Here is a 17,455-nt window from a genome sequence, read left to right on the forward strand (position 1 = left end):
ATTTAATTACGAACACCTTCGTTCTTGAAGTTAATACGGGAGCAACATTCCGTTAGAATCTGTTGCCAAGAGAAAGTGCGCAGTGATTAGGATACTAGGTACATTGGAATTTTATTGGACGAGTACATCGACTCGCCGCAGAGTTGAACATATTTTTTGTTTATATTGATTACAATTATGACAATTTTATATAGATTTATTAAATAAAAGTATTTTATATAAATTCCAATACCGATTGGAATAACTGTTCTTATATCAGTATGATAAAACATATGTGTATAAAAATAAAGATATTTGGAAATGAAGAAAAATTATGCATCTCTCTGTCCATACTCTGTACTTTTAATACATAAAGTGTTGTGTACATAATGAAAAGTTGTTCATAACGAATCTGAATCGACAGAGAGTCATATAACTTATACAACAATTGAGCGTTAATACAATTTACATAATTTCGAAATATCGATTTCCTTAACTTAATCAGAAAAAGAATTTGTAGGATAGAGAGAGAGAGAGAGAGAGAGAGAGAAAGAAACAGTTAATAATGTACAATAATTTATTTTTGCAAAAACTTTTTTAATATACCTCTGTGATTTAATTCTGGAACCATGCGAGTTCGGCAACGGTATGAGTCTTAAACAGAACGTCGTTTGAAAAATATCTTTACAAAATATATTTGCTTTATTGCAATTAGTTTTAAACGTATGAGAATTGGCCTTTGTAATATGATTTGTCTTACGTTTTGATATAAAAGGGTTGTACACACATTCCGTGTATTTAAAAATATCGTGGGTCTCCACCGTAACACAAAATCACACTGTGGATCCAGAATTTAATCTATATATAATCTCCCTGAGACACGCAAATACACGAACGCTCACGTATATATTTGTATAGTATCAAACAAAATAACACAGCTCACAGATCAAGCTGGCTAGTAGATACAAACTGTATACTCGATTATACATTAATGAACATCTCGCTTTTTTCTTTTTTGCTAGTGTCGTTGAACAAGTAGAGTAATTCGCTTAGCCGACCAGAGACAGAGGAGAGTAAATCTTTCTGCTATATTCGTTGAAAAGCCATTGACTATAAGTTTCTCGGTTTGCAACTACGGAGAAATGAAATTCACATATTTATTTGAAAACCGAGTAACTGACATAGCACAACTTTGTTTTATCGAGTCGACAGTCGCATACGCAAAATTAATACTTTAGATCGCGTTTTGAAATCTACACGATCATTGTTCTACCGTTCTTCATAAACGTAATTATCATATCACGCTTTCTTACACATTTTGCCGATTGCAACTACACATTTTTGGTTTACAAACCTAATTATTAGATTATAATAAATTTAATCATTAGATTATAATAACTCTAATTATGAAGGCGCGAAAATCGCTTTATATTTGGCTCGTACTCTATTGGGACCAGCGTTCAAAGAAGCTTTACTCGAACTGAACGCTTCGAACGAGAGGGGGGGGATTGATATAGTTAGAAATAAAATCAAAATGTTTGCTCAGAAAAAGGTAAAGTATAGGATAGGTAAGACCTTCTTCTTAAAATAATTTCATATTTTTATATGAATTTTTTAACTTGCAGGTGAACCTTTCAAAAGGAAAGCATAAAATCGCTTTATAAAGCGTTTTGCTTCATATTTTCATACATATATTTTCACTTTGATGATTTTGCCCTGATTGTATTTGCCCAAATTTACCGATTATTTAATTTTATTATAACTCTCAAAAAAATTGTTTTACGATTTTAATAATAATTTAATAATATTTTTCATCAGCTGCCTATATTAAATGACTAATTCAACGATCACATTGATACGCATCTTTTTTTCCTCTGCAGCATCAATTTCACTCAATTTTAAAATGTTTATAATTATGTAACTAAATAAAATAAACAGCGAGGTTTGCACTTAATATTAATTAAATTATCTCCTTGTACACACATCTCTTTCACTCGCTACATCTTTTTACATATTCTAATAAAAATAATGCTCACTCATAATAAACTTCGTCTCTCCTGCTTCCTATCTTTTCATTGGATTTTATCAAAGTAAAGTAACGTATATAATATATCACAATAATTCCTCCGCTTTTTTGTAGGTGCTACACTGATAAATTTCTTCGCGACGTGATATTAAAAATAACTTAATAATATTAAAAAATCGTGTAAAAACAGTTAAATCTACATTATCTGAGTTTTCTTTTCACAAGTTTTTTCACAAGTTTCTATCTATGAATTTCGATAAATCGCTATATTGAAGAAAAATATACCATTTCTTGATCAACACGCAACAACGTTAAACACGTTATTCACGAAATATACTTAAAAAAAAAGACAAAAAAGCTGGAGATTGTTTTGGCCGGCGCAAGATTCGTTTACGTTGTGGTAAAGGGATAATTTGGGCAGAGTGGCAGGAGCAGATCGTCCATATTTGGTAGAACGACTAGTTTGTCGAATTCCCTGAGCAGCTTCTTCTCAATCCAGTTGCTCACATATACAATGTTGACAGTCCTTTCGCCGAGAGTTGGTTGTACAGTGAGGGCGATTTTCGGCACTGTCTTGAAACCGTACCAAAGCCGATCGGAGGGTGGCGGAGGGATGTTCATCAAGAGGCAGCCCTCGATCCCGGATACGCTGACCATGAAGCGGATCTCCGTGTTAGAAACACCCTCCATCGCTCTTCGTACGTAAGACAATTCTGTAGCCTGTGATGAAGAAGATGGATGGTTTAATTAGCGCGAGCTCTTTGTTTTCTTAGTTATTAATAGTGACAGATCATCACATCTTAGTTGAATATAATTATAGACGTGTCACTTACATGTCGGAAATACTTATTGGCTCTCAGCTTGTCGACCATGCTAAGAAACTTCTTGCCAGAAGACTGTATTGGTCTGTAATATGCAAAAACCTATTAATTCTATCATTAGCAATTTCATTATGATACATTTATATATTTTTAAGACGGAAAATTTTTACAAATCTATTTGACCGATGAAAAACACATACATGTTGTGATATTTTATAGATTTCTTAATGTTAAAGGGAGATTTTATTTATACAAGATATATAAAATATATATCAATAGCCATACGATCTAAACAGATGCAAAAAGCGGGACAATACAAATTGGAGCTGATTTAAATTAGGAATTCGCGCTTACGTGGTCTCTTTAGATGCGACGCTCGACGTGATGTGTCCTATATCTTCGTCTTCGGTGGATGTCTCTGGACTATCTTCTACATCGCTATCGAATATCGGTGATCTGGTAGGAACAGGTTTCTCATCAACCTGGATATCACCGGGAACGCTGCTCGCACGTGTCAGCTTCATTAGATTCAGCTTTGTCTCTACAGTCATTGTCACGCTACCCTTATAGGTGATGTTTAAATCGAACCAGAGCCCCCGCTCATCGAGTGTCGGCTTAGAGATTTTATGAATCATCGGGGCATCCTGTCCGATCACCATTTCCGTCACAAGGAGGCTCTCCATGAAGTACGGAAGCTTTATGTTAGAGAGTTTACGTTGTATTCTGTCCTGAATGAGATTGATCGTCTCCGGACAGCTATGCATATCGAATAGCAGTCGGCCCAAAAGACAATTTACCCAAAGGACATCGTTCTCCCTTGGAGAACCCTCAGGATCCATCTGAAAAGTAATCCCTCGATTAGGATTATAAGGATTCTGGCGTTAATTCGATTGCAACATTGCTTACGTTCAGGTACTTGCTCATATAGGTACTGTAAGTGACTTCGGGAGACGCCTCTGGCGACTTTGTTTCTGCCGCATCTGGCTGCGCAGAGTTTCCATTCGCACAGGAATCATTTACGGAACAAATTGAGTGTCGTTTTCTCGAAAGAGACGCCGCTGATGTCAATCTGCGAAACCTGAAAAATCCTTCACCTTAACGCTCTAATAATCGAAAAAAAGCAATTCCAAATTATATTTTAGCAATTAAAAAGTTCAATTAGAATCTTTATTATTTAAATTGATTTGAGAGGTATTTTAGAAGAGATGTTACCAGTCTTCTTTCTCTCGGTCGGCGCGTGCGAACACATAAAGTTTGCACTTGTTAGCCTCCTCGTTGTCGCGGCAGTCCTCGTAAATACTCCTGATGGACTTGGATTGCGAAAGATCGTCGTCGTCTTCATCTTCGTCGATCTTAAACTCGTCCTCCTCATTATCCTTGAAATAATCCAATCTGGAATCCTCATCCTCGCTTTTCGTTTCCTCGCCCAAGGTACTTTCCTCAACTTCTTCACTGACTCCTTCCATTTGGATAATTTTCTTTTCATCCTCGAGGTACTCTTTTCCGAGGTCCGTCCAGTCGCTCAGACTCGTGCTGTCTACCAACGCTCCTTGATCCATCGTGACGCAAATTGGATATTTTTTACTCCATCTCCTGCGTACAAAAAATATGTTTACTTCACGCGCGTGTACACTTGACAAAAAGTATGAAATAATTATATATACGACGTAGTCACGCACCTTCTCCGAGTGAGTCCTTCTGGTAACAGCTCTATTCTTGCACCGGCAAGATTGTACGCGCGTTTTCTGATAAACTTATATTTTCGTTTCGGCTCATCCCACACTGCCCTCTTTGGTACTTTCATTCTTGTCTCCATAACGCGCAGCACTCCGCCTTCTAGACTGAAGAAAACCGACTTCGTACGTGCTACGTGATAGTTGTGAGGATCGTAGGTGTACGGCAGCTCGTTCAACCATCCTTCGTATCTCTCTTGGACTGCGTGCTCCTCCGCCGCCGGTATCTCTAATACTGGAACTACTACAGGTACGGGTTTCCTATCTAACGGCGTCGCCAGAATTTCCCGGATCCTCTGCACTAGCTTGTACACCACTACTGTGACGAAGACTCCTACGGAAAAGCCCACCAAGTGGGCGGGCAATGGAATGAGAAAGTAGAAAGCGAGCACAAGAACCAGCAGCGCAGCTAACTGCTTCGTCAACTGTTGAAAGACGTGATCCTTCATGCGAGAGAGCAACGCGCTGAATGTCACTTCTTTCGTATGCACGTATCCATCCGGTTGGCTCGTGACACCGCGACTGGCGTCGTTCTCCTTGTCCTCGGCGCGAAAATCATCCCGCGACTCGAAAGGGAACGGCTCGGGAACGAGGTCGGAAAACTCGGCGGCCTCCACGCCGCTCTCCACACTGTCGTCCAGAGAATTTTTCGTCTTCAGGCCAGTTCTCACATGCGAGAAGCCCACGAATCTCGCGGCGTTGCCCTTACCGCGAGCAAAATCTTTCTCCTGCTTGTCGTTGACGTTCTCATCGGTCGGCGTGACGTCTCCCAGGTCCTCCGAGTCGCTGACGCTGGAATTACGCTCCTTGTTATGCCTCCTCTTCTTCTTCTTCTTCCTGTCGCTCTTCATCTCGGAGATCTTCTCCTCGAACGTCTTCGTGATCTTCCCCTTGATCTCGGACAGCACTTTCCATGGATCCGAGGACGGCGGGGTACCCTCGGACGCGTTATCGTCGTTCTCCAGCCCTTGGCCGTTCTCGCTGCTCTTGGAGGGGCTCGACGGTATCCTCTTGTCGGACTCCGGGGTGAGACGCCTCTCGTCGTCGGAGGAGCTCGGATAGAGCTCCTCCAGCTCGTCGTCATTGGCCCGGTAGTGGATCACCGGTACCGATGTGGTAATCGATTTGCCTGCGGCAGGAAAAAAAAATATAAGAGCCAGTCGAAACACTTGTTCGAAACACTTGAAATTTTTGGACGTCATCAATACGCAATTGTTCGAGACAGGTATAGATGCTTCGCCTAACTCACCTTTTAACATCCCCAGGGTGATCTTGCCCGGGCTGTATTTGCTAGCCATCGCTACTCGCCCGGAGCAACAGCGGTCGTCGTATCAGGAGCTTATCGACAACGACATCGGCATCGGTGCTCCGCGATCGGGAGAGCCAACCAGGATCCTCGGACGTTTTATTCACGAGAAGATCGTCCGAAGTAGCGGTGTCATGCTAAACGATTGAGCGTGCGTCACGGTGCATCGGTCACCGTCGTTCTTCCGGCGACTAATAACAATGATAATCAACGATCACGTCGCTCCGACCACTCGACACATCTGATACCTTCCAAGGACTCGACGCTCTCTCGCGCTTCGCGCTGCAGCCACAAATGTACGCATACGCAGCTCTTCCGTCAGCGTCTTTGATGCATTTGATGTTAGTGTTGGTCGAAATGGAGTGCGCGTGCGCGAAATAGGTAAGTCGCCCAGTCTCTCTCACTTGCTCTTCCATTTTTACAAAATTAATTAGTCAAGTTAATTTAAATTTGAAAACAATAAAGGTGAGTTGTTTATAATGCAGTGAAAAACGAGAAAAATTAGAGAATATATAAAATTATATAAATGTTGAAGAATATAAATATAAATATTACAGTCTAGTAGTATATAAACAAGTTTAGAGACTATGTGTTAAGAATAAACACGTGCCGATATATCTCTGGTCTTCATTACCGAAGTGCTGGACCTTTACTCAATTTAGTATTTAGTCTGATAATACAAAGATAAACAACCGGTATAAAAAAAACGTGTACTTATATTAATATTTATGGTATTTATATTTATTTATAAAATACGCTCTATCAATTATTTATACACTGGAACTTCTCTGATCAGATATAATCTGACCTGTACCTTCACACTACTGTAAAAGTATAACAAAAAACCACCATAAAAAAATATATTTCGTTATTTATTACAACAATTTGCAGCAACCCACAGCCTTAGTCATTAATTGAAGAGATTGGAGGGTTTGACGCAATGGTTTAAACGAGTTTGTTAAAACAGAACTCGGAGAAAATCAATTTCCAAATTGGATTTTAAAGTTAAAAAAAAATAGATTGGACCGATTGGATCAGTCCGTCATCCACGTATAATGTTTGAATTTTTTATATATTCTTCCAATTCTAAATATCCTTCCAATCTCAATTTCCAGCGATTTGCAGCATTTCCTCCACGTCGACTATCTTCTCCCGCACTTTCTCCCGCTGCTTGCCGCGCTCCTGTTCAACGCGATCAATCTTCTGCCAGTCTTCGTAGGACACAGTTTGGACCTCTTTCATCGTTGGGATGTCTCTCAGACCGGTCCAGCCCCGCCGGCTCATCCCCGTCGTGTTCGAGGACGTCAATTCGTTGTGCATCAGTCTAGCGACTTGGAACGCGTTTGTCATGGTCGCCAGGAGGACGCCAGTTGGACCAGTCGCTGCCCATCCTGCGGCGTACAGGTTTCCTTCGACCTTACCATTAATGTTCTCCACGTATCCCTTCGCGGAATTAAATGGTACCGAGCTATCTATTTGGACGGCCTTGTAACCGATGCTGCGCAGACCCAGACCGCATGGGATCACCTCGAATTCGTCGGTCATCTCGGCTATCTGATCTCGTATCGTCTCTCCTCGCAAACGATTGACGGCAAATCGGATGCTCTCCAATTCGCTGTCGCCGTGAAACTCGACGGGACTGCGCAGGAAGATTGGATGCAGCTCTTTAGCGTGCACCGAGTCGCACTTGGATTCCTCTAAAGACTTCAGTATGAGCTCCGCTTGTCGTTTCCGGGCTCTGTCTAAGGTCGGAACAATCGTCCGTACGTTTTCGAAGTCTTGCTCTCGCCAGACAGTTTTGCAGCCCTCCAGCTTGAGAATCTCGCGCAGTTCCGCGGTCGTGAATGCGGCCTGCAAAGGTCCTCTTCGCCCGACCATGGAGACTCTTCGCACTTTACTACGACATAAGGCTTCCAAGGCGTACGACGTGATGTCGGTACCCTGAGGTAAAAAGAGAGATTTCAATTCACAAAAATTAAAAAATATTTTTAAAATCATATAATCCAAATCTTTCAAACTCTTTTAACGTTACTTAGCATCGTCGTCCATATTACTGATAGAAAATTTCTAATTTAAAATGAAAGTTAGAGATCGGGTAGTACCTTTAGCTTGTCGACCGGCGTCAAAAGAATCCTCGCGACGTCTATGGCCACGTTGCCTTGACCTATGACAACTGCTTCCTCTACATCCAAATTAATCTTCAGGTTCTTATCTTCCGGCGTTCCATTGTACCAACCAACAAAATTTCGGGCCGATATCACATTGTTTAAATTTTCACCGGGTACATTGAGCAATCGATCAAATTGAGCGCCATAAGCCTGGAATAAAAAAAGTAAAGAAATGATTCATAATTAAACAAAGATTTATCATACGCCAATTGGAATAAACAATTAGAAATGATGAATGATTACTTGTTGCTTATTAAAAAACTAATCATTACAACACTTATTTAATTAAAAGTACATAATAAATAAAGAATATATAAAGGTAAAATATAGTTGCCAGAAATTTTATAATCTCGATATTTTTAGTATTTTCGAAGTATTTGAATATTTTTTATTGACGATTATAAAAATCAATCCTTTTCTCTTTTTATATTATTATAATAATTAAAATAATGTATAATTTAATATAAATCATAATTAAAGCAACTTAGATCTCATAAAGTTACGAATTAAAGAAATGAAATACCAGATACGTACCAGCAATACAGCGTCATAGTTCTCTCGCAGGTCTTTAATAGTAACGTCCGTGCCAACTTTAACATTGCCTATGAATTCAACACGTGAATTAGTCGCGATTTTATGAAACGTATTAAGGACGTTCTTCACTTCCGGATGATCCGGGGCAACTCCGTAGCGTATCAGACCAAAGGGAATGGGTAGTTTGTCCAGTATATCAATTTTCACGGTGCTTGAATCCTGTTAATTAATTTCGCGCAGGTTCATCTTCATTTCCTTATTTTGCGTGGGATATTTACAGCAATTATTTAACAGACAATTGTTACATACATACAAATTGCTTATATTGACTTATAATATTACAGAACATACATTACGTACAGAGGAATTAATCAAACTGACGCTATCATTAATTATAACATAATTCATCTATTGTTATTACCTTCAGCAATCGTTGAGCTGCATAAAAGCCCGCTGGACCTGCACCGACAATGCATACCTGTGGTGTGCTTTGTACGGTACACAGCGAACGGGTGCAACTCTTGAGAATGTTGAATCTCATCTTTGTGTGCGGCGATGTCTAAAGCGTGACGCTGAGTTTTACACTGTTTTGATACGTGTCAAAACAGTCGTTGAGCCTTTGCACTACACTGTTTTTTCAGTCCCATGAATAACCCGTGGTATACGTCCTTTTCTTAGGAAGGCAGAATCACTGTTCTATGTATTAAATATGATTCCAAAATAGTGTTCATCCCTCTTATAAAACAAGCACGTTCCACAAATGCCTTGGATCTGAAAGTATTTGTTAGTCCGTGTTATTTACCGTACGATTAAGTTATCACCGCTCAAAATTATCGCGGGAAACAAGAATCAAAAGAAAGCAGAATTGAGTCATTACGACAAACGGAAGCAAAATTAACGAATTTTTTTCGTTTTTTTAAATAAAATAACAATACAGAATTTCGGTAGACAGTGCTTCTTCACTTTGATTCACAAAGAACAGAGAAATTGAAATTATATTTAAGAAAGTAAGATATACAATTCTCTTTTTCTGTGAACGAATTCTTATAATCTCTAATAATTATACACAAACATATATTACCATTTTCGTTTTACGTTCTATCTTCTCATGCATGCAGTCTATTTCCTATTTATGACTTTTTTCACAATGCGTATTTTACAAAGCTCTGTTCACATATGTATATTATTCACAAATATATATTATCCACAATTGATTAAGTATACTTAGAGGACAATATTTTTCTTTACATATTCCCATTTATCATTCACAATCCACAATTATAATTTTATATACATATACACACATATAATTATTTATAATTTTATATACAATCATCATATATCAAGTATATAATTCCCACATTGTTATAGCTTTTTATCGCCTATCGCATTGATAACGTGACGAACGTATAGTTTGATCATCAGATGATTAAGTAGCATCATCGCAGGAAACTGGTCGCATTCTAGAAAGAAAATGCGTCGTCAAAGGTCTACCAAACGTAGAGCAATAGGTGCATTTTTTTTATGCGAGTGACAATATTCCTTGTTCAAGACCGAAATGGTTTTCCGTCGACGGAACATTTAATCATTACGGAGTTATAGATACTGAAAGTCTCAACAGAAGACTGTGACTAAATTAATTAAGTCCAACACATGTATATCAATCTTCTAGAAATAATTGTATATCAAATAAAGAAGAAAAAATCATTTAACTTTTAACAAAAAATATTGTTTTGTTCACTAAAATGTGCCTATTACTAAATACCTTGTATAAAACGAGGATATATTAACTTAACGAGGATATATTTGTATGAAATACGTTATCAAAATGGATAAAATCAACGTCTTTTCATTTATGCGTCCATGAATCTTACCATATAAAACTTTCATAGGTATTATCGACCAAATTGCCTTATTTTCTTGGCGTGCGTTATACGACGCTGTCAAAATTTCACGTAAACAATTCAGTACTTTCTCATTGCGCCGATAAGTCTCCAATTTAAGACGATAGCCTTCGTTATCATGAACTTCTACGATAATCTTGTTAAAGGTATTTCCCAAGAGATACAGGAGACCAATATTTAACTGCGTTAGCAAAGGGTAACCGACAAGAATGAGTGTTTGCTCGGATTGGAGCTTCTCTAATCGATCGTAAATTTCGGCAATTGTCCGATGACTGTCGTAATCCTGAACGAATTGGAAGCTTAGTATCTCGTGATTCCGATCGATCTGCTGTGCGAACTCTCTCGTAATTTCTGCCGGTGGAAAGCAGACGGTGGTGCGCATATCTTGCATTACGTTGTCAATTTTGATTAATATTTGCAGAATTTGCAAGTCGCAAAAGCGCGAACTGCGTACTTTGTTAAACAACTTTCCTGTTTGTATCTCTAAAGCTTCCGGTAATGCCTGTAGGTGCCACTATAAAAGTAAAATTATCACGTTGTAAATGTATCCACGATTTTTTCTCAGATACAGTAATACATTTTTTAAACTGCAGTAATATATAAGTTTCTATGAACAAATTACTTTGCAGTAAATATTATTATAAAATTAAAATATTTTGTTTCTTTAGCTTCTCGATCTCAAGTTTTTCACGATTATTTTATGAAAAATGCAACTTCTTTAAGTTGTGGTAAAAGTTACCACAACTAATATATATGCTTTTTAATTTATAAAGACTGACATTGTCATTTTAGGAACGTAATTGAAAAATTTGCTTACAACGTAAAATTTTTCTGACGGCTCTTCGATCTCTTTCGCATTGTCCCATATCTGCAACAAACGCTCTTGCGGCCCTAAATTTTGCCTCTTGCAACGCTCGTTGTAGGAATCGACATGCAATTTTTTATTCATAAATTGATTGTTGTTCCTCTCGATTATCTCCCGGCCGACTATCTCGTTCGCAGGATCTATTTTTTTTAATTTGCAGTCTTCGAGATATTTGAAACTGATTAGTCCCCTGACAAATCGTGCTGCGCCGGAATCATTGTCCCTCGAGCGAAACGTCTTTATGTTATCCATTATGACCCGGCATTGATGGTACTTGAAGAATTCGCTGCACTGCTCGATCCTCCGTAAAAAATCGTCCGGAATATCCCGCAGGCTGAACATCGCATTCGCAGGCGGCACGTTGCCATAATGATGCCTGAGTATAGGCAAATACGGTGCTACGTGATCCCTGCCCTTGAAATTCATGCAGACGACATACATTTCCGAGTTTCCTCCTTTGCTGCTAGCTGGCTTCGTCACGCTAACTTGATGGAAGGCGCAAGATAGCAGATACATCAGGCACACGGATTGGTGCTCGAATAGAGTGAAGAGCTTCAGCAGGAAGTTACCGCCTTTCTGCAGGAGGTGCATGCAGGCCACTGTCTCGCACAGGTGCAATTGCGCCACGGCGCTCTCCTGCTCTCCAGGCACGTCCGTGCAGTCTACACTGCCGTCCGCGGTGACCAACAGAATCCGTCCTCCGTCGGCGGCGGACTCGAACTTCTCCACCAGAGCGTCCAAGTTTCTCAGGCCCATGATATCGCCCGTGTTGTCGTCGCCGAAGCACCAATGCCTCAGAGTATGCCTGATAAACCTATCGTCCGCGACCATACTGTCGTACGAATTTCCCTCGCAGTAGGGGTTCAAGGTGGTAGCCAGCCAGTCCCATCGTACATCAGGCGCGTTCGTCTTCAGCCAATGGTTCAAAGCGGTCACAAACGCGCCCGGCGCCTCGCAAACGTGCACGGACCTGAAGTTCTTACCGTCTTCGCGGCAGATCTCGTTCAACGGCACCAGAGAATAGTTGCTGGCGATCTCGTAGAACTTGCACCACGCTTGAGTCACAAGTTCCCCCTGTGTTCTCTCTTTCACCGCGCGCACGATGTCGCCCGCTTCGTTCATCCGGCTCGTGTGCTGCTGCCATTTGATGAGATTGAAGTTATTCAGACGGCTCTTCACCTCGTTCAGAACTCTTTTCATCCTCTGCAATTGGTCCAACTGCCACGGCGGTTCCGCGAACATAGACCCCGGCTCGGGTAACGTCTGCGTGTCTCGTTGCACGTCCGAGATCGCAAAGTGTCTTTCAAATAGTATTGGCATGCTAGATGACAGATCGGTACACTCATCGTACCTGTATCGCAATGTCTCCGGCTGCTTTGGAGAAAAATTCGTCTCCTTCCTCTCCATCGTGTTGCGTAAAACAATTCAAAACACCACCAGGACTGCAAATTACTCTTTTCTTTGCACGCAGTATCAGCTCTTACAATTCATTCAGTATTCTTCCTGCTAGTTATAGTCCTTGTCTTTGGCTCGTATCGCGCCTGAAAGTTACGGTTGTCCCGCGTCAAGACACATCACACCATCTTGTTACATATTGTATATCTTACTACACAAAGAGTGTGTCTTTGTTAAGACGACATTTTATGTGAAACTGACTCGCACAGGGATAAAATCTATATGATAGAATCGTGCAGTAATGGAACACAGGCTCTACAAAGCTGGGATAAAAATAAATTTATAATATAATATAATAATAGGATTAATAATAGGATGTGTATTAGTATAAGCATTACGACAAGCATTACGACTAGTACATTTAAAGTGCGTTGTTCTTATTGTTAGTTCTGTGTCCCTTGCACCTTTAAGGGCCGATATCACAGTCTCCGATTAACGTGATCCTCCGATTAAACTCACTCTGCATCTCTTTCTAACTGTTCCCCTAGAAAGAGACGAAAAGACAGTTAGAAAGAGATGCAGAGTGAGTTTAATCGGAGGATCACGTTGATCGGAGACTGTGATATCGGCCCTAATTCTTAAAACACAAAATAAAAGTATAAGCTCGTTTTATCCGCATTTTTCTACATTTTGTCCCCTCCGTTCTTCTACCTGCTCCATTCAGAATCTAAAAATATGTGTCTCGAACGGCAAGATCGAAAATAATAGAAAATAGTACACACGTGATAAATACAATTAATGATGAGTCGACAAAGAGAACAACTGACAAAGTCTCGTCCGAATTCTCGGAGAAACCCGCTGCTGGAACACGTATGTACACTCGTGGACAGAAAGGTTGTCCGACTTATACACCCGTATTCATACTATGAATACGGCTCAAAGTCGGACAACCTTTCGGACAACCTTTCTGTCCGCGACTATACATACGTGGACGTTTCATATGGCGGTTTTTTTCTGGTTATGTTACTCCAACTGGCCGATTTTGAGGTTAGTTCCGCAAAGTGCGCGCCGGCACTGTCGCTTGTCGCGACGTCCGCGACAATAGCAAAAGAAAAGAAAGTCATAAACTCACCCTCTTATTAGTGTCAACTCGGGTCGCCGCTCGTTTCGCACCGGCCGTCGTCTTCTCTCGCTACAGTTACAATTTCGTCGCGTTATGCCGACGATTTATAACCATCGGCAATGTTAACGAATCTAACGAGACGAAGGAAGGACACTGGATCCCTTCCCATCCCTGCCGTCTTTCACAATAATTGTTTTTCTTTACGTCATTCCATTTTTATCTGTTTTTATTCGTGTCATTTGTAGTCATTCGTCTTCTCGCGTGTTTTCGCTCTGTTTGTCTATTTGCAAAATGCAAAGTCCACATCACAGCATCACCAGAGAGAAGCCTGAGAGAGGCCATCCCGGCCTTTTTCCTGGGACCGTCGAAAGCCCCTGTACACTACCGCCAGTACATCCATTATCGAAATTGGTACTACGTAGCCACGTTCATTTTCCGATACTGCCGATAAAACATCATTTTGTTGTATATATATATATATATTACATAACATTTGCGATGTAGCACGGACGCGCACTAGAATGATGTTTTATCGGCAGTGTCGGAAAGAGAAAAAGTGTGAGAGGGAGAGAGGACTATCACTATTAGATATTAAACATACAGATAATATAAATATATAAAATAAGTTAACATTTTTATCGATACATGTAAGATATAAATATTAAACTGAACCTCGACCAATTACAATCGAGAATATCTTACATGTATCGATAAATATGAACTTATTTTAAATATTTATATTATATGTTAAATATCTAATAGCCCTCATCTCTCCCTCTCTCACTTTTTCTCTTCTTTCACTTTCACACTTCCCAGACAGCACAATATCCAAAATCGGGACATAAGACGTCTTTTAGACGTCTTTTAGCCATCTTTTCGTAAGACATCTGAAAGACCCGCTTTTGGACATGTATGTTGTCTGAGTTATTTCAAATAAAAGATATATGTATCTCCTATAAATTTAAAGATCCGAATACGAGATAATATAGGCCTTTATGGACAATTTTGTAAGCAAAACGAATAATATTTGGGGAACAAGCAACAGGGAATGTTTTATAATTTTTAAGTATCTTGACGATGGTTTATCTTTTATGGACTTTTATGGAATTTATGGTATGCGCGATCACCGCGCTGCAAGAACGATCGCGACGAAATTTTTACAAACGATACATATTAATGTTAATTTTCTACAAAGTTAGATTAGGAGCACATACAAATAAATTTGAAACATTTGTAAACGTAACGAATTACGTGAATTACGTGAACGAGCAAATTACGTGTCTGTTCTTGAACGAAAAACGCAATTGTATTCGCATACACACGTTTGAGCTTGTTAATTCGCACTCTCGACTCTCGACGCTCATACGCATTTTGGAGCAAGCTCGCTCCTTCGTTCACGATCGTTCGCGATCGCGACAAGCAAAGTGACATAACGCCAAACGCGCGATCATTCTCTTTAATTACTTAATAGATTATTAATTCCCGTGCTTAGTGAGAGATTCGAGCTATTCACCGAAGCGTCTTTCCACGCGATTCACTCATTCGCGAAGTAGAAATCGAAACGGAGGCAAAAGACACGACACGAATTCCGAGGTTATCGTCTCACTGCGACACGCGGGACAACGATTCTATTAAAGATTCGGATGTGTCGCGCTTCGAATCATTTGTCTCTCATGCACAATTCACTTACCGATCACGGCACATTGCAGGAGACCCGTCAAATCACAGCCGGGAGGAACGGGAGGGTGATACGACGTACGGGCGTCCTTTCGGCCATCCCACTCGTTGCAGACGTTGCAGTCGACACGAGAAGAAACAGAATACAGAATATTCGGCGTACATTCAACTTGCAACACACACACACACACTGTAACCTGTGAGGATTTCTTTTCGTTCACGAAAAAGAAATTACACGAGCAACAACGTCTCGCCGCGACCGCCGCGTTAACGTATTAATTACTTGCGTGCGCGCCGCGCCGCGCGGCGAGTCGAGCCGGGAGCCTTCGAATCCGGCCGAATGCCGAATCACGTTCGGCCGCTCTCGCCGCCCGCCGGCGCGCGTCGGCGAGGCACGCGGCACGCGGCACTCGGCAGTCGGCACCTCGGCCTCGGCCTTGGCAGTCGCAATACCGCGACCGCGACCGTTGAATGAGTCCGCCGATTTCGCAGCAACGTACGTGCAAAGTCGGCGCGCGGACGATCATTTCCATCGGCGAGACAGCCTTGATACTTGTTTTGCCGACGCTCGGAGTACCCTCACCTGCGGATATTACTCACAATCAGTCATTCTCCCGATAAATTTCGAACAGGTGTCAAGTGTTTGTGCTCCGTGCCGTGGGTGCTGATTCGGAACGCGCGCTCGTTCGTGCGATTGGCATTCCTGCTCCTCGTTTCGCGGGAATAATCGACGAGGCGCTCAATAATTTGCATCAAGTGTGTATCAAGTGTCGTGAATGAATTAATGTGTCGCTCGCTCGAGACGGAGATGTCGAGGGCGTCGAGGCGAAGGTACCTCGTACGGCAATTGCGAGTCGTGACGTGTCGTGAGTGATTTGTAGTTTCGTCGTGATATTCGCGGGCGATAATCGCTCGTCCCGGCCCGGGCCGCCATATGTCGCTGGACCATCGAATGTGCGTGGCATTCATTTACGCGGCATATCTCGAATCGTGTCGTGCTTTGAACGTGCTGTGTGCTGTGCCGGAATTGTCGTGCGATTATCCCCGATTCTTTTCGAAGAGCGGAAAGAGGGCCGAGTGACAACGTGAAATCGTATCGTGATTCAAGTAAATGATTCAAGTAAATAGCACGCTGTGATACAACGATACAACGCTCGTTCGTGAATATTTCTTATTTTTGTGACTCGTGTATTTCGTGCCGCGTATAATCGCGACTCCTTATCGTGCAAAGCATGCATTAATAGTACTTACCTTCGCGAGATTTACGTGCTCGATACCGCGGCGTAATGTGCATACGATATTCAATCTTAATTGTGGTTTTGTTTAATCAATCTATGTTACCTGTTTTTATATTACTACAGAGTAAAGTACTTCCTTCCCATGGGTACGACCTTGGCGAGGTGGGAAGGCCCAGTACCCAGTACGAGGATTTTACCCAAGCAAAACTCTTGTTCTGCTTGGATAAAAATTCAAAGACGGGGAAGCTAACGTACCCTCGTCCGCCGATTTAATTGAATAAACGAACCGCAGCCGGTTCGTCGCGTTTGCTTCGGGAGTGCCGTTCAAGTATAATCGGACTAAAGGACTTTTTTAAACGGGAGTGCCGTACAGTATCGCGCGAGAAAGACTTTTAATGAAATTAGTCCGCGCGCGATTGTAGTTTATTATCCGCGAGTGTTTCTCGCGAGTGTCCTGTGCGCGATGAGAGGAGGAAGCCTGACGTCCTGAGAGGAGGAGGAGGTCTGAGAGAGACATCGGGCCCCGGCGGAGCAACCTTGGGGTAAGTATCATCTTTTATCTGCATAAAATTAATAGTTTTTCCTCATTTATTCGGAGTTTTATTTCGATAAGCTAAAACTAATTAGAAAAAAAGAAATTATTTAAAATTTTATAAAAATTTATTTTTGTAAATATTTTTTCCGGA

General features: G+C 41.0%; 2 protein-coding genes across 10 annotated transcripts; both read right to left on the reverse strand.

Annotated features, from left to right (window-relative positions):
• Window positions 1–538: 538 nt before the first annotated feature.
• LOC139771056 (testis-expressed protein 2) lies at window positions 539–6,061 on the reverse strand. Its single transcript, XM_071703516.1, has 7 exons — window positions 5,809–6,061; window positions 4,506–5,688; window positions 4,039–4,419; window positions 3,733–3,904; window positions 3,181–3,665; window positions 2,839–2,911; window positions 539–2,725 (listed from the first exon to the last, which is right to left on the reverse strand). The coding sequence occupies exons 1-7, from the start codon at window positions 5,855–5,857 to the stop codon at window positions 2,396–2,398; spliced, it is 2,673 nt and encodes an 890-aa protein (XP_071559617.1). The 5' UTR covers window positions 5,858–6,061; the 3' UTR covers window positions 539–2,395.
• A 518-nt stretch (window positions 6,062–6,579) lies between these two features.
• Window positions 6,580–15,896, reverse strand: LOC139771058 (NADPH:adrenodoxin oxidoreductase, mitochondrial-like). 9 transcript variants are annotated; one of them, XM_071703526.1, is made up of 7 exons: window positions 15,545–15,876; window positions 13,864–14,235; window positions 9,649–10,030; window positions 8,989–9,338; window positions 8,568–8,786; window positions 7,968–8,183; window positions 6,580–7,806 (listed from the first exon to the last, which is right to left on the reverse strand). In XM_071703526.1, the coding sequence occupies exons 4-7, from the start codon at window positions 9,106–9,108 to the stop codon at window positions 6,970–6,972; spliced, it is 1,392 nt and encodes a 463-aa protein (XP_071559627.1). In that variant the 5' UTR covers window positions 9,109–9,338; window positions 9,649–10,030; window positions 13,864–14,235; window positions 15,545–15,876; the 3' UTR covers window positions 6,580–6,969. The 9 variants fall into 9 exon arrangements, with proteins under 9 accessions (XP_071559627.1, XP_071559626.1, XP_071559628.1 ...); XM_071703525.1 differs by lacking the exon at window positions 9,649–10,030; XM_071703521.1 differs by lacking the exons at window positions 6,580–7,806; window positions 7,968–8,183; window positions 8,568–8,786; window positions 8,989–9,338 and adding exons at window positions 10,442–10,985; window positions 11,289–12,877; window positions 13,196–13,275 and having other exon boundaries at window positions 9,732–10,030; window positions 15,545–15,896.
• Between the last annotated feature and the right edge of the window lie 1,559 nt (window positions 15,897–17,455).

This window comes from Temnothorax nylanderi, unplaced genomic scaffold (genome assembly GCF_030848795.1).
Source record: "Temnothorax nylanderi isolate EJ_2023f unplaced genomic scaffold, tnyl_v1.0 TNYL_tig0035_pilon, whole genome shotgun sequence".
NCBI classification, from domain to species: domain Eukaryota; kingdom Metazoa; phylum Arthropoda; class Insecta; order Hymenoptera; family Formicidae; genus Temnothorax; species Temnothorax nylanderi.

What these genes read in the sequence shown, in the direction of transcription:
- LOC139771056 (XM_071703516.1), bottom strand. Translation starts at nt 5,857, where the DNA reads ATGGCTAGCAAATACAGCCCGGGCAAGATCACCCTGGGGATGTTAAAA. An exon ending in CACCCTGGGGATGTTAAAAG is followed by an intron (nt 5,689 to 5,808) that starts GTGAGTTAGGCG and finishes TTCCTGCCGCAG; the next exon opens with GCAAATCGATTACCACATCG. An exon ending in ATATGAGCAAGTACCTGAAC is followed by an intron (nt 3,666 to 3,732) that starts GTAAGCAATGTT and finishes ATTACTTTTCAG; the next exon opens with ATGGATCCTGAGGGTTCTCC.
- LOC139771058 (XM_071703523.1), bottom strand. Translation starts at nt 12,743, where the DNA reads ATGGAGAGGAAGGAGACGAATTTTTCTCCAAAGCAGCCGGAGACATTG. An exon ending in CGTCAGAAAAATTTTACGTT is followed by an intron (nt 10,986 to 11,288) that starts GTAAGCAAATTT and finishes TTACTTTTATAG; the next exon opens with TGGCACCTACAGGCATTACC. An exon ending in ACCTATGAAAGTTTTATATG is followed by an intron (nt 10,031 to 10,441) that starts GTAAGATTCATG and finishes TTTTCTTTCTAG; the next exon opens with AATGCGACCAGTTTCCTGCG.